General features: G+C 35.8%; 1 protein-coding gene across 5 annotated transcripts in view; it reads right to left on the minus strand.

The window, feature by feature from the left end:
• TAOK1 (TAO kinase 1) overlaps positions 1–16,637 on the minus strand; it is a 152,135-nt gene that overhangs the window by 81,552 nt on the left and 53,946 nt on the right. For 4 of the 5 annotated variants that reach the window (XR_010838361.1, XM_059046282.2, XM_067022198.1 and 1 more), the window contains one exon: positions 9,799–10,020. The exons of the other annotated variant lie outside the window; for it this stretch is intronic. Coding sequence is in view for 3 of the 4 variants with exons in the window: in XM_059046282.2 (XP_058902265.1) it covers positions 9,799–9,930 (132 nt within the window). In the remaining variant the exon portion in view is untranslated. The remainder of the gene's footprint in view (positions 1–9,798; positions 10,021–16,637) is intronic. 5 annotated transcript variants of the gene reach the window in all.

Raw genomic sequence — 16,637 nt, forward strand, 5'->3', positions numbered from 1 at the left:
TGCACAGCAACGAAGACCCAATGCAGCCAAAAATAAATAAATAAGTAAATAAATAAATAAAAATAAATAAACAAAACCACATATCTTTAGAGTAGGATGTATGAAAAGTCTACGCAAGTACAAATAATATCAAACATAAATCAAGGGAAACTTCACCACTAATTTTTGCCAAGTTTCTGTTAGACGGTCCCAAAAGCCCAAACAAGAATCAAAGCAGTCAATGTATGTAAAACAATTGTATGAAACTACTGGAAAGCAACAAATGTAGGCAAAGCTTTAGAGACTAGAAGCCTTGAGAGAAGAACAGTATCCAATGTGAGCAATAAATTTACTCCAGCTTCATCCCTGAACTTGTGGTATAACAGGAAAACAAGAGTCCAAGGAGGAAACTAGGCTGAGGAGAGAGGCCAGAGATAGGAGCTTCCAAAGCGTCCGGAACTTAAAAAGCACAATTATGGTTTAAGAAGATGTGGTATATATATGATGGAATATTACTCAGCCATAAAAAAGAGTGAAATATTGCCATTTGCAGCAACATGTATGATGTAGAAAATACCATACAAAGTGAAATCAGACAGAAAAAGATAAATATTGGGCTTCCCTGGTGGCGCAGTGGTTAAGAATCCACCTGCCAATGCAGGGGACACGGGTTCAAGCTCTGGTCCAGGAAGATCCCACATGCCACGGAGCAACTAAGCCCATGCGCCACAACTACTGAGCCTGAGCTCTAGAGTCCGCGAGCCACAACTACTGAGCCCACATGCCGCAACTACTGAAGCCCATGCACCTAGAGCCCGTGCTCTGAAGCAAGAGAAGCCACCGCAACAAGAAGCCCATGCACTGCAATGAAGAGTAGTCCCTGCTCTCCACAACCAGAGAAAGCCTGCGCGCAGCAACAAACACCCAACACAGCCAAAAAATAGATAGATAGATATTACATGGTATCACTTATATGTGGAATCTAAAAAACAATACAAATAAATCTACATACAAAACAGAAACAGACTCACAGACATAGAAAACAAACTTCTGGTTACCAAAAGGGAAAGGGAGGGGGGAAGGGATAAATTAGGAGTGTGGGATTAATACATACAAACTACTATACCTAAAATAGATAAGCAACAAGGATTTACTGTATAGCACAGGGAACAATATTCAGTATCTTACAAAAACTTGTAATGAAAAATAATCTGAAATATATATAACTGAATCACTGTTATATACCTGAAACTAACATAATATTGTAAATCAACAATATTTCAATTTTTTAAAGGTTAATATACTGGGAAAAAAAGGCATAATCACAGAAGAGGGAGCTGAAAAGAAGCAGCTCAAAAATCTGCAAATTCTCCTCAAGTAAACAGTCAACTACTAAGTATGTACTGCCTAAGACTCCCAGAAACCCAAAAGAAAACAGCAGTTGGAAGACTAAAGAGATAAGCAGAGCTTTTGGAAGACAAAAAGTGCTGAGAGAAGGAGGCTGGAATTCAAACCCCACCAAACTGCTTGAGCTTTTTTTTTTTTTTTTTTTAATTTATTTATTTATTTATTTATTTATTTTATTTTGGCTGCATTGGGTCTTCATTGCTGCGCACAGGCTTTCTCTAGTTGCAGCGAGTGGAGGCTACTCTTTGTTGCAGTGTGCAGGCTTCTCATTGCGGTGGCTTCTCTTGTGGAGCATGGGCTCCAGGCACATGGGCTTCAGTAATTGTGGCTCATGGGCTCTAGAGCACAGGCCCAGTAGTTATTGTGTACCGGCTTAGTTGCTCTGCGGCATGTGGGATCTTCCCGGCCCAGGGCTCAAACCCATGTCCTCTGCATTGGCAGGCAGATTCTTAACCACTGTGCCACCAGGGAAGCCCTGCTTGAGCTTTGATAAACACCCTAGACAGTCAGTTGGGATTCTAGAAGAGCCATGGTTTAAGAGTAAGGGCAAAGGCCTAGTAATAAGGGCAAAACTGCCATCAACTAGCCCTAATAAAGCCTAAAACCAAGCCTCAAGGTGATTCAACACTACAGTATCAGCTTACCAAAAGAAACCACAACTGTCTTTGAAAAAAAATAGAACCACCCAAAAACATCTACAAATTCTCCTCTGAAAAGAAGAGTAACCAATCACAAATTGTAAGGCATGCTAAAAAGTGGACCAAATACTGAAAAGGAAAAAACTGGAAATATAAATAGGCCCAACGGAGACTCAAATACTGGAGTTACTGACAGTCTTTAAAAAAAAAAAAAAGCAGGGGTGCGGGGGTGGGTACTTCCCTGTTGGTCCAGTGGCTAAGACTCCAAGCTCCCAATACAGGGGGGCTAGGTTTGATCCCTGGTCAGGGAACTAGATCCCACAGGTTGAAACTAAGAATTTGCATGCCACAACTAAAGATCCTGCATGCCGCAACTAAAGATTCTGCATGCCACAACTAAAAGATCCTGCATGCTCCAACTAAATAAATAAATAAAGATCCCTCATGCTTCAATGAAGACCCCACACACTGCAACTAAGACCCAGAGCAGCCAAATAAATAAATAAATAAATAAAATATATCTTTTAAAAGGGAATCAAATGGACATTTTAGAAGTAAAATATATGAGAAAAACTGCACAAAAAACAGGAGAAAGAGTTGAAATACTGTACAGTTTTTACATTGTTTGAGAAGTGGTAAATGTGCTCATTTAAGTTAACTATAAGTCAAGAATATATAGTATAATCTCTAGGGTAACAATTAAAATAATAATAAAGGACTATAACCAAAAGGTTAATGTGAGAAAAAATATATTAATTATATCTTCTTAAGTTGCTATAATCTGATGCTTTGACAGCTAGGGCCTTGCTAACAGGAAGAGACTACACTCCCAGAGCTAGCTAATTCCTAGAGAGAAAAAACAAGCACTTCTTTCATATACAAACCGCAAATCCAGAGCCTGTATCTCCAATGACTTCACACTATGGGCCCCTACACCATATTCTAATCACCACAGGGCCGAGAGCCAGACAACTAGGGACAGCCCCTCTACCCACAGCCTGCTGAAATTAAAGTAGTTAATCCAAAACTTGCTTACCCTGCTTCACTTGTTTATTCCCACAGAAACCACAATAAAGGCTCTTGCCCATGCTTCTTCCCTTGCTTTCTCACTTATACCAGTGCTTCCCCAAGTGGCCCTCTCTGGCATGGCATGCCCTCTTCTCTTGGAATCTATGAGTATAAAAAACTATCTTTTGTTCTTTTTTTTAAAGACTTATTATTTTATTTATTTTTGGCTACACTGGGTCTTAGTTTGCAGCATTCAGGCTTCCCTCTAGTTGTGGCGCGCAGGCTTAGTTGCCCCACGGCATGTGGGATCTTAGTTCCCTGACTAGGGATCAAACACGTGTCCCCTGCATTGAAAGGGGGATTCTTTACCACTGGACCATCAGGGAAATCCCTAAACTATCTTTTCAATGGCAATTGTTACCTGATCTTTGGTCTTTCCACACCTGAATTAAAACGTATATTTTAAAACAAAAAAACAATAAACACTTGATTAATTCAAAAGATGGCAAGAATGAGGAATAAAGAACAGATAAGACAAACAAAAATGAAATAGGAAAACAGACTTATGCCCAACTATGTTAGTAACAGCATCAAATATAGATGGGCAAAACACTCCAGTTAAAACAAAGATGAGACAGAGAAAAAGCTCCTTGACATTGGTCTTGGCAGCAATTTTCCGGATATGACACCCAAAGCACAAACAACAAAAGGAAAATTAAATAAGTGGGACTGCATCAAAAAGCTGCATTAAAAAGCTTCTGCACAGCAAAAGAAACAATCAACAAAATGGAAAGGTAATCTATGGAATGGGAGAAAATATCTGCAAATCATGTATCTGATAAGGGGTTAATATCCAAAATATATACAGAACCCATAAAACTCAATAGCAAAAAACAAACAAACAAAAACAAAAAACAAACCTAATTAAAATATAGGCAGAGGACCTGAATAGACATTTTTTCAAAGAAGACGTATGTCAACAGGTACATGAAAATATCACTAATCATTAGGGAAATGCAAATCAAAACCACAATGATATGTCACCTTACGCCTGTCAGAATGGGTATTATGAAAAAGACAAGTGATAACAAGTGTTGGCAAGAGTGTGCAGTGGCCATAAACTGGTATGGCCATTATGGAAAACAGTATGGAGGCTCCTCAAAAAATTGAAAATAGAACTACCATATGATCCAGCAATCCTACTTCTGGACATATATATCCAAATGAATTGGAATTGCAATTTGAAGAGATATCTGCACCTCAATGTTCATTACAGCATTATTCAAAATATTCAAGACATGGAAACAACCATATCTTGAAGTGTCCATCAAAGGATGAATGGATTAAGAAGATGTAGTGTGTGTCTATATAAACAACAGAATATTATTCAGCCATGAAAAAGAAAATCCTGCTGTTCGCAACAACCTGGATGAAACATGAGGGCATCACGCTATGTGAAATAAGTAAGACGGAGAAAGACAAATACTGTTTATTATCACTTGTATGTGGAATCTAAAAAAGCTGAACTCAGAGAAACAGAAAATAGAGTGATGGTTACCAGGGGTTGGGGGTAGGGAAGATAATGGTCAAAGGGTACAAGTTGTAAGATTAACAAATTCTGGGAATCTAATGTACAACATGGGGATTACAACTAATAATACTTTATTATATACATGAAAGCTGCTAAAAGAGTAGATCATAAATGTTCTCACTACAAAAAGGAAATGGAAATTATGTGACAGGATGGAGGTGTTAGCTAATGATATAGTAGTAATCATTTTGCAATATATAAATGTATCAAATCAACACGCTGTACACCTTAAACTTACACAATGTTCTATGTCAATTATATCACAATAAAGGTGGAGAAAAATTCATGGGGGAAAAAAACAACAAAGATGAGAAATACTTTAGAATAAAGTTCCAGAAATAATAAATGAAAAGGAAAAACACTACATAAGCATTAGCCAAAGAAAGCTATCATTAATACAAAGTAGATTTTAAAGCAAGAAATACTAAGAAAGGTAAAGAGTGGAATTTTAATGATAATGGGACAATTCAAAAAGATACAATAATCCTAAATTTGTACATTCCCAGTAACATAGATCAGAAATGTATAAAGTAAAACAAGATACAGTTAAAAAGCAAAATAGATAAATCCACTATCAGTGGAGATTTTTAAATACCTTTCAGTTACTGATAGAACACAGACCAAAAACAAACTAGTAAAATCAGAAAGGACCCAAAAGATCTGAAGAATATAATCAACAAATGTTACCTACTTGACATACATAGATAATCACGCCCAATAAACTGCAGTATATAATTTTCCAGTGCACATACTAGAAGAAAATATTCACAAAACATGTATTGATTGACCAAGTATCCTGGAAATTCTACAAACTCAATTTAAAAAGAAAGCCCGATTTTCAAAAAATGGGTAAAACATTTGAACAGATACTTCCAAAGATATGTGAATGATCATTAAGTCTATGAAAAAGAGCTCAACAACATCAATCAGCAGGGAAATGTACATTAAAACCTAACTGAAATACAATTACACACCCATCGGAATAACTCAAATTAAAATGACTGTCAACATCTAATGCTGGCAAGGATATGGAGCAAAAAGAATTCTCATCCACTGTAGATGGGAATGTAAACTTTCTACTTAGTGAAAAAGTCTGGCAATTAGCATAGAACTAAACATACACCTGCCCTATGATCCAACAACTCCCAACAAATCTTAGGTATTTACTTAAAAGAAATGAAAAATTGGGTCCACAAAAAGACTTGTAAATGAAGACTTTAAATCAAAAAAGGTTATAAAAAACAAAGAAGGACATTATTTATTAATAAAGGTTCAATACAGCAAGAAGATATAACAATTATAAACATTTACACACCTATGGACATATCAGTAAGTATATACAGTTCTACAATAATAGTTGGAGACTTCAATAACCCCCTCATAATAAAGGAGAAGACAACCAGACAGAAGATAAGCAGGGAAATAGAGGACTTAACACAATAAACCAACTAGATCTAACAGAATACTCATTCTATACACAACAATAGAATATACACTCTTCTCAAGTGCACATGGGACATTTTTCAGGACAGACCATATGTTATGCCAAAAATCAAGTCTCAGTAGATTTTAAAAGATAGATATTATAACAAAGTATCTTCTCTGACCTCAATGGGATAAAGTCAGAAATCAATAACGAAAATGGAAAAATCGAAAATTCACAAAATTGTAAAAATTAAACAGCATACTTTTAAACAACCAATGTACCAAAGAAGAAGTCACAAGGCATATTAGAAATACTGAGAGCTGAATTAATACAAAAATACAACATATCAAAACTTATGGAACCAAGTGAGAGAAGTGCTCAGGAGGAAATTTATAGCTATAAACACATTAAAAAACAAGAAAGATCTCAAATTAACAACCTAACTTTACAACTTAAAAGCCAGAAAAAGAAAAACAAACTAAACGCAAAGCTAGCATAAGGAAGGAAATAATAAAGATTAAAGCAGAGATAAGGGAAAGAATAAAAAAATAGAGAAAATCATTGAAACCAAAAGTTGGTTCTTCAAAAAGATCAACAAAATTGATAAACCTTTACCTACACACACTAAGAAAAAAAGACCCAAATTACTAAAATTAGAAATGGAAGTGGGAACATGCCAACAAATTAGACAAAATGGGCAAATTCCTAAAAACAAAACCTACCAAGACTAAAGGATGAAAAAATAGAAAACCTAAATAGTATTACATATTATTATTACTTACTATAACTAGTAAAGAGATTGAATAAGTCATCAAAAATTCCCCAAAAAAGAAAAGCCCTGGACCCACTGGGCTCTCAAATGAGAAAACAACCTGATTAAAAAAATAAGCCGAAGACCTTAACAGAGGTCTGTATATCAGGTATATATCTTTATATATCAAAGAATACATACAGGTGGCAAATACGCATTTGTAAAGATGGTCCACATCATATATTATCAGGGAAATGGAAATAACAATGAGATAATGCTACATACTAATTAGAACGGCCAAAATCTGGAACACTGATAGCACCAAAGGTTGGTGAGGATGCGGAACAACAGGAACTCTCATTCACTGCTGGTAGGAATGCAAAATGGTACAGCCACTTCAGAACATAGTTTGGCAGTTTCTTACAAAATTAAACATACTCTTACTTATCCAGCAACAGCACTTGGTATTTGCTTAAAGGAATTGAAAACTTACATCTACACAAAAACCTGCACACAGAGCTTTTTTCAGGGCAATGAAAATACTCTATATGATACTATAATGATACTTGTCATTATACATTTGTCCAAACCCAAAGAATGTACAACACTAAGAATGAACCCTGATATAAACTATGGTGAGTATGCTACGTCAATGTAGGTTCATCAGAACATAGTTCATTGAACAGTACAAAACACTGCTAAACAAAATTAAATAAGACCTAAATAAATGTTTAGAAAGACATGCTGTGTTCATGGATTGTAAGACTTAATATTGTTAAGATGCCAATACTACCAAACATGATCTACAGATTTAAACAATCCCTATCAAAATTCCAACAGGCTTTTTCACAGAAATGGAAAAGCTAGTCTTTAAATTCATATGGAATTGGGAGGGGTCCCAAATAGACAAAACTGTCCTTAAAGAGAATAATAAAGTTACTCCTGATCTCAAACTCACTACAAAGCTATAGTAATCAAAACATGTTAGTATGCTAGTATGGTACTAGCATAAAGACAAATGGAATAGAACAGAGAGTTCAGATATAAATGTATACAATATGGCCAAGTGACTTGACAAGGATGTCAAGACAATTCAGTGGGGAACAACAGTCTCTTCAACAGCTAGTATGGGACAACTGGATTTCCATATGCAAAAAATGAAGTTGGACCTCCACCTCACAACATATATAAAAATTAACTCAAAATTGATCAATTACCAAAATAGAAGAGTTAAGACCATGAAACTCTTAGAAGAAAACACAGGGGTAAATCTTTATGACCTTGGATTTGGCTATGAATTCTTAGACATGATAGCAAAAGCATGAGCAATGAAAGAAAAAATAAATAAACTGGATTTCATTCAAAGTTTAAACTTTTGTATATCAAATGACATTATCAAGAAAGAGAAAAGATGAACTACAGACTGCAAGAAAATATTTTCAAATCATGTATCCAATAATTTAATATTCAAAATACATAAAGAACCCTTACAACTCAACAACAAAGAGACAAAAAACCCAACTTTTAAAACGGACAAAAGACTTGAACGGACATTTCTCCAAAGAAGATACACAAATGGCCAATAAGCACATGAAAAAATGCTCAACATATGTCATTAGGGAAATGCAAATCAAAACTACAAGATACTATTGCAGACCTAGTAGGATGGCTAAAATCAAAATTACAGACAATAATAGATATTTGCAAGGACATGGAGTAATTGGAACACTGGTACATTGCTGATGGGAATGGAAATGAAGCAACCACTGGTGCAGTTTGGCAGTTCCTCAAAAAGTTAAACATAGAATTACTATGTAATTCAGTATTTTCACTTCTAGGTACATACCAAAATTTGAAAACAGGAACTCAAACAGATACTTGTACACCAATGTTCACTGTAGCATTTATTCACAATAGGCAAAAAGTAGACACAATCTAGTGCCCATCAACAGATGAATGGATAAACAAACCATGGTATATACAAACAATGGAATATTATTCAGCTATAAAAAGGAATGAAGTACTGATACATGCTACAACATCAAAGACCCACCAAGTGATTATGCTACACATTATTCTAAGTGAAATTAGCTATACATGCAAGTACAAATATTGTATGATTCCACTTATATGAAATATCCAGACTAGGCAAATTCATGGAGACAAAAAGTAGATTAGAGGTTACCACCGGCTGGGTAGAGGGGGATATGAGGAGTTATTGCTAATAGATACAGAGCTTCTGTTTGGGGTGATGAAAAAGTTTTTTGTTTTTTGCGGTATGTGGGCCTCTCACTGTTGTGGCCCCTCCCGCTGTGGAGCACAGGCTCAGGACGCGCAGGTTCAGCGGCCATGGCTCACGGGCCCAGCCACTCCGCGGCATGTGGGATCTTCCCGGACCGGGGCACAAACCCGTGTTCCCTGCATCGGCAGGCGGACTCTCAACCACTGCGCCACCAGGGAAGCCCAAAAAAGTTTTGAAAATAGATAGTGGTAATGGTTGTAAACACTGTGAATATAATTAATGCCACAAATTGTACACTTAAAAATGGTTAAAATGGCAAATCTGGTGTTTTTTGGGTTTTTTAAGTACAAAATACACACATATGCACACAAGAAAAAACAACTTTGGTACATATCCTTCTGCCAAATAATAATCCTAGATTTCCACAAAACTAAAACTGACTCTGTATGGAACTTTACAGAAGTCAATGTTAGGCAATATTTAATTCTATAGCAATGCAAGTCATATGACTCCTAAAAACAGTGTGCTAAAAATTCTAAACACTAAGTCAAAGCAATATAATATTCGTTTCCATTTTTTCAATAATCCAAGAAACTCAATAAATAAAGCTATTTTCATATTATACACACACACACCTATGCAAGTGACTATAAATGGACTATGGCCTCTGTCTGTCTCCTTATATTATTGTTTTTCAATTTGCCAGGACTGGTTTAAGTAAATCCTGGTCACTGACATTAAGCCTTTAACACTTACAAAATACACTGCTCCAAAGCTTCCATGGCCAATTTCTCTGAGATCTGTGAAGAGCTTCTCTGGATCTTCTTTGAAGAAGAGCTCTGCAATTTCAGGGTCCTTCAGGCTGCCCGCACGGTTAGTTGATGGCATCCTGCTGGGCAATCAGCTGTCTGATTCTAATTTTATATTGCTATCCCAATCCTTGGTTCATCTGTATGAATGAAGCCACGCTGGCATAAACTATTGTAGAGAAATAAGAAAAGAAAAAAGTCAGGAAAACCAAAAGCTGCTAAAAATAATTAGTATAAGATCATTTTCTGATAACATATATAACATTATCTCAGGCCTAGAATTTCACTGAGAAGGAAGTGTGATCTACTAGTACAGTAGTTCCTAAATCTGGCTCATCATCACAATCACCTGTGGTGCTTAAAAAAATGAGTCCTACTATACAAAGGGTAAGTATTACCGTACATATACTTTTTTAAAATTAAATAAATCTTTATATCTTGGAAGGCTTATCTAATCCTTATCTAATTCTGAGGTAGTGAGCCCACTGTCAGAAGAGATAATAAAACACACAGACCATTAAAAACACATGCATGACAACTTAAGATGTACTCGTAATAGGTTTCTAACAACAGGAAGATTCCCATCTATTCATGATTTTCAAATATAAGAAAATACACAAAGGATTTAACTCAGTTAGCTGTCTTTCTTTTCCTTTCAGATACCATATGCCAGTGTTCAATCAACTCTAACACAACATTCCAAAGAAAAATGCAGAGGGAGAAAGTAATTAATTTAATGCAGACAACTGCTTCCCCTGTAAACCTGACTCACATTAAAATGTGGCCTTTATCAAATCTGCTTCATTAGATAAGTAGACATTACAGATAACCAATAAGTTCCCTGGTGGTTCTGCTATCAGTTCCTCTATATCAGATACCCAATTTTAAAAATGGCTGTCATTACTGAGAAACTTCAGAACCTAGGTTCTGGAATGTTACTACCTGGATATGAATCCTAGCAACACTATTTATAAGCTGCGAACTTGAGTAGCCTTATTTTCCTAATCTGTAAAGTGAAAATAATATCCTACCTAATACAGTGGTTGTGAAGGTTAAATGAGTTAATAAATACAAGCATAGATTAGTACTCAGGCATAGTAAGCACTATATTAAATGTCAGCTATTTTAACCTAAATAAATTCAACAATCAAAAACAAGAGAAAATCCTCCAAAATGTATTTCATTAGCCTCCTAATTGATTTCATTAGACTCTAGTCAATTCTCCCCCACATCACACAACTTTTAAGCAGGTAACTACTGGTCTAATTTTTAGCGAAGTCAACTGAACCAATTTTAATTCTTGGTAGAAAACTTCTTTGTAACTACATAAAACATGTTTACATGTCTTTTGTACCTCGTTAAATTAACATTCCACTGCAATAAAAACATTTAAATTATTAATTTGTATTTCATGTCTAACACACTTTCTAGGCTGCCCCATATACATTTACCTATTTTCCTCCTCTGCAAGTTCCCTGCAAAGTGTTTCAATTACAGTTCTAAGAATATGTGATCATAGAAGACTGAACTAAATTCCATAAAAAGTATTATTCAATTAATCCACCTGTTTTTAAAAAACCTGCAGTGTTACTTAAGACTTACTTAAGAACTCTGAATGATCAAGTTACAGTACCTTAATTATTACAAGAATTATTTTACATTAAAATTCTCTAACCAGTTCCATGATTTGCATATTCCTATCTGCCTAACAAATTCCCACTCGAAATCTTTCAAGATTTAGATTAAATGTAATGTTTCAAATTTTAACTAGACAGGTAGGCACAATGTGTCTCATTCATCTTTATATTACCTGTCTACATCCTACACCATACCTCCAACAGTTAATATTACATAAATATTTGTTGAACTAAAAGAACACACTTAATTCTTCTCTAACACCCCTTAAAATGATTTCATTTCCACAAATATTTACCAAATAGTATACATGAGTATGATATGTGAAATATTAAAGTTAATAGTAGAGAAACAGAGTAAATTCATAAGGACATCACCCTCCGAAAATGAGAGAAAAAAGAAATGAAGAAACTGGAAAATCTGCTGTACCAAATACCACAAGATAATACAAACCTACTGTTATCAGTAGAACGTTAAAGTAAGACAAGTAAACCATTAATCTAAGAGTCCAGAAACAAACCCATGTATGTGTATCTAGGAATTTAGCAAACAATTAAAAGAGAAGAAATAAATTTTGTTAAGAAAACTAAGAACCCATTTGGAAAAAATTACTAAAATTATATAATGATATCCCTATCACATACCTTACATAATCATTACTGCTAAATGGCTTAAGCAAACCTCTCAAATCAATGAGGAAAAAAAAGTATTTGATAAAATAAGTGTTGTTGGGAGACCCCAATAGCTATTTGGAAAAAAATAACACCTGTTCCTCAAACTAAATATCAGAATTACATATGGGTCAGAAATGCAAAAATTATAAAAATGAAACTAAAAGTACTAGTAGGAAATGTAAGTTCCTCTGTAATCAGGGAATGAAGAAACTTTCCTAACTATGATCCAAATCCAAAACAATAAGGAAAAAGTCTGATATATGTATAACAGGATAAAAAAACAACTTGGGAGGAGGGGCCATGGAAAAAGACACTCCAGACAAAAAGGACAAATGATAAACTTGGAAAAAAATGTTTGAAACTTAGTTTACAAAGGGTTAGTATTCCTAATATGTAAAGAATTTCAAAAAAAACAAACAAAAAAAAGACAATAACCTGACATTCTTACATTCTTAATATGTAGTTTCTAAAAACAGCACACACACACACACACACACACACACACACACACGAAAACAACACCACCACCACCAACAACAACCCGGAGGAGATATGGGTAGTTCACAGAAAAAAAAAAAAAAAAGAAAGAAAGAAAGAAAAGAAACTACCATGAAATCTATGAAAATACATTCAACATCACTCAAAGCATAAGAAATACAAATTAGGGCTTCCCTGGTGGCGCAGTGGTTGGGAGTCTACCTGCCGATGCAGGGGATATGGGTTCGTGCCCCGGTCCAGGAGGATCCCACATGCCACGGAGCGGCTGGGCCCGTGAGCCGTGGCCGCTGGGCCTGCGTGTCCGGAGCCTGTGCTCCGCAACGGGAGAGGCCACAACAGTGAGAGGCCCGAGTACCACACACAAAAAAAGAAAGAAATACAAATTAAAACTATCCTAAGATTTCATTTTGTACCTATCAGAATGGCAAAAATTCACCACACACTGATGGTGGGGTGGAAAAGAAATAGGCACTCTCATATAGTAGCAGTGGTAATGCAAAAACAGTACAAAACCTGTGGAGAAAAATCTAGCAAAATCAAATATGCACTTACCATTTCACACAAAAATCCCATTTAAAGAATCCATATCAAAAATACTTATACAAAATATAAGAAATGATAAATGTACAAAGTGAGGAACTAGGGGAATCCGCTGGTGGTCCAGTGCTTAGGACTCCTCACTTCCAACTGCAGGGGGCCCGGGTTTAATCCCTGGTCAAGGAACTAAGATCTCATAAGCCATGCAGATGTCCCCAAAAATAAAAAGATCAAAAAAAACCAAAGTGAAGACTGGAACTCATTACATTGTTGATAGGAATTTGAAATGATACAACCATTCTGGAAAACTGTTTAACAGATGCTTATCAAGTTAAATAAACATTTATTATGTGATGGAACAGTTCCTTAACTAGTTATCACTTACTCAAAAGTAATGAAAACAACGGCACACAAAAAGACTTGTACACAGCAGCTTTATTCATAATAGCCCCAAACTGCATATAATACAAATGTCTATCAACAAATATATGTATAATAAAATTGTGATATATTCACACAATGAAATTCTTTTCACAGCAATAAAAAGGAATAAAACTACTGATCCATGCAGCAACCCAGATGAATTTCAAAAGCATTATGCTCCAGCAAAAAAAGCCAGAAACCAAACAGTAAAAACTATGATTCTCCTGAAAAATTCTCAAATAGGCAAAACTAGTATTGCGACAGAGTCACGGTTGTTTGGGGCCAGTTGGGGGATGAAAAGGGGAACTGACCACGAAAGGGCTCACAAGGATTTTCTGGGGTAGAATCTTCTATTACCTTGACTGCAGCAGTGAATTACTCTTGTCAAAACTCCAACTATATTAAAATAGATGCCTTTATGTATATTATACTTCAATTAAAGTAGTAACTTTAAAAAATTAAATAAATGTCTTAAAATCTAAGATAAATATATGTAGGGACTTCCCTGGTGGTCCAGTGGTTAACACTCCACGCTCGCAATGCTGGGGGGCCCGGGTTCGATCCTTGGTCAGGAACTTAAAATCCCACATACCGCAAGTAGAGAAGCCTGTGTGCCACAATGAAGACCCAGCACAGCCAAAAATTAATTAATTTTAAAGATATATATATACATATATGCATATATATGTGTATAAAAATATATATAAATATATGTGGATATATACATATTTATATATATATAAAAGATATACATATATAGCAAATTTATAAATAAGGTATGGAAGGATGTGTATTAAAATGTTATTATTTTCTCTGATAAAGTAGGGCTGTGAAGAACATTACTTGTTAACCTAGACATCTTTATTACCTGAATTTTTATAGCAACCACTTTCAACATTTAAAAAAATTTTAAATTTGAGAAAAATAAAATAGAATATTTTTTAAACTAGAAGAATACATACTCCAACTAGAGAGAACATCCAAAAAGCTATTAGTACTTTAACTTACAAAAGACTAATGCATTAAAAAAATCTGTATATCAAAATATTGTGTTGAACGCAAAAACTGAAACATCCAGAGCACACAAAATTAAGCGTTATTGTTATTCCTTAAAGATAGAGATATCATCCAAATCACTGAGCAAGTACCTAATCCACCAAAATATAAATGGCCAAAGGACATATATCAACATGCCATAAACAGGCAATACAAATGACTGGGGAGAGAAGTCAAAACTTGAAGAATAATGGGTACGGCCACGAGTTTACTGATTCCATTTTCCTCCTTTATCTCCCATCTCTGACAGAAGAGTGTGGCCTCAGTTACAAAACTATGTTCAGCGTGCTGACAAGAAAACACTTAAAGAAATTCTCCCCCTGTCCAAAGGACCAGGAAAAGGGAACCCTGTGATCTGGAGATTGTGGGGGGAAATGCCTTCTTTTGGTCTTTTTTTTTTTCTCTCCTCAGCCATAAAATTGTACTGCCTCAGCAATAGAAAAACTCGATGAGAAAACCAATCTCTCTGGCCAGAAAAACTGGGAAAACAGGCTCTCTGTCATCCAAAAAGTATTAGGGGAATTCCCATTATTTTTTTTCCTCCTCTCTCTTCTTTCCCCACTTCACTTAAGGGCAGCCCCAGTTATGGGGAACTGTACAATGCAGAGGTCTAAAAGCTCTGAGAGAAACCTGTCTTTCTGGAACTGGGAAAAATCCACTGGAAACTGAAGAGTATGGGGGAAATCATGGAGAGGAGAGAGCTGGAAAAGAGATCCCCTAATTCTGTGTATAAACCAATACAAATAATGATTTACGTTTGTGTAGAATAGACTCAAAGAGGTGCAGCAAAGGCTACGCTAAAGAGAACTAATCTATGATATAAACCACTGCCCAAGTCCCAGACTATCACTGAGAGGCACAACGCAGGGCAAATCCAAAGAGCACAATAAAGGCTTTGTAAACAGAACTGATATTAGAGCCACCACCCACAGAAAGTGAGACAACTTGCCATCTAAACTGGTAGGTGTCTGCTAAAACAAACAAATCAGCACTTTCCAGAGGATAGTAACAGGATCAGAAATGACAATACTCAAAATGTCCAAGATAAAATCCAAAATTACTCTACACACAAAAACAAATAAACACACAAAACAGACACACACAACTGGAAAATGTGACAAATTATCAAGGGAAAAGAGGACCAACAGATGCTTATTTTGAGATGACGCATGTTGGAATTATCACATAAAGACTTTTTTTTGGCTGCGTTGGGTCTTCGTTGCTGTGCCGGCCTTTCTCTAGTTGCAGCGAGTGGGGGTTACTCTTTGTTGAGGTGCACGGGCTTCTCGTTGTGGTGGCTTCTCTTGTTGTGGTGGCTTCTCTTGTTGTGGTGGCTTCTCTTGTTGTGGAGCCCAGGCTCTGGGTGCATGGGCTTCAGTAGTTGTAGCACATGGGCTCAGCAGTTGTAGTGCGGCCTTTAGGGAGCGCAAGCTTCAGTAGTTGTAGTGTGAGGGCTCAGTAGTTGTGGCGCACGGGCTTAGTTGCTCTGCAGCATGTGGGATCTTCCCGGACATGGGCTCAAACCCACATCCCCTGCATTGGCAGGCGGATTCTTAACCACTGTGTCACCAGGGAAATCCCCACATAAAGACGTTAAAGCGGCTATTATAATCATAATAAATGAGATGATGGTTAACACTCTTGAAACAACTGAAAAGACAAATTCTCAGCAGAGAAAGAGAAATTATAAAAAAAAAAACTTCACGGGAAATTCAGAACTGAAAAATACAGTTATCAGAAATTTTTTAAAAAATCATTGCATGGGGTCAACCACAGAACATAGATGATAGAGGAAAGAGTCAGTAAACTTGGAGAGAAAGCAAATGAAATTATCTAAATTGAGGAAAAGAAAAAATGATTGAATGAAATGAATGGAGCCTTAGTGACTCATAGGACTATATCAAATTGTCTAAGTTTCACATCACTGGCATTCATATAAGGAGAGGAAAAATAAATTGGTAGA

This window comes from Kogia breviceps, chromosome 19 (genome assembly GCF_026419965.1).
Source record: "Kogia breviceps isolate mKogBre1 chromosome 19, mKogBre1 haplotype 1, whole genome shotgun sequence".
Classification (NCBI taxonomy): Eukaryota; Metazoa; Chordata; class Mammalia; order Artiodactyla; family Physeteridae; genus Kogia; species Kogia breviceps.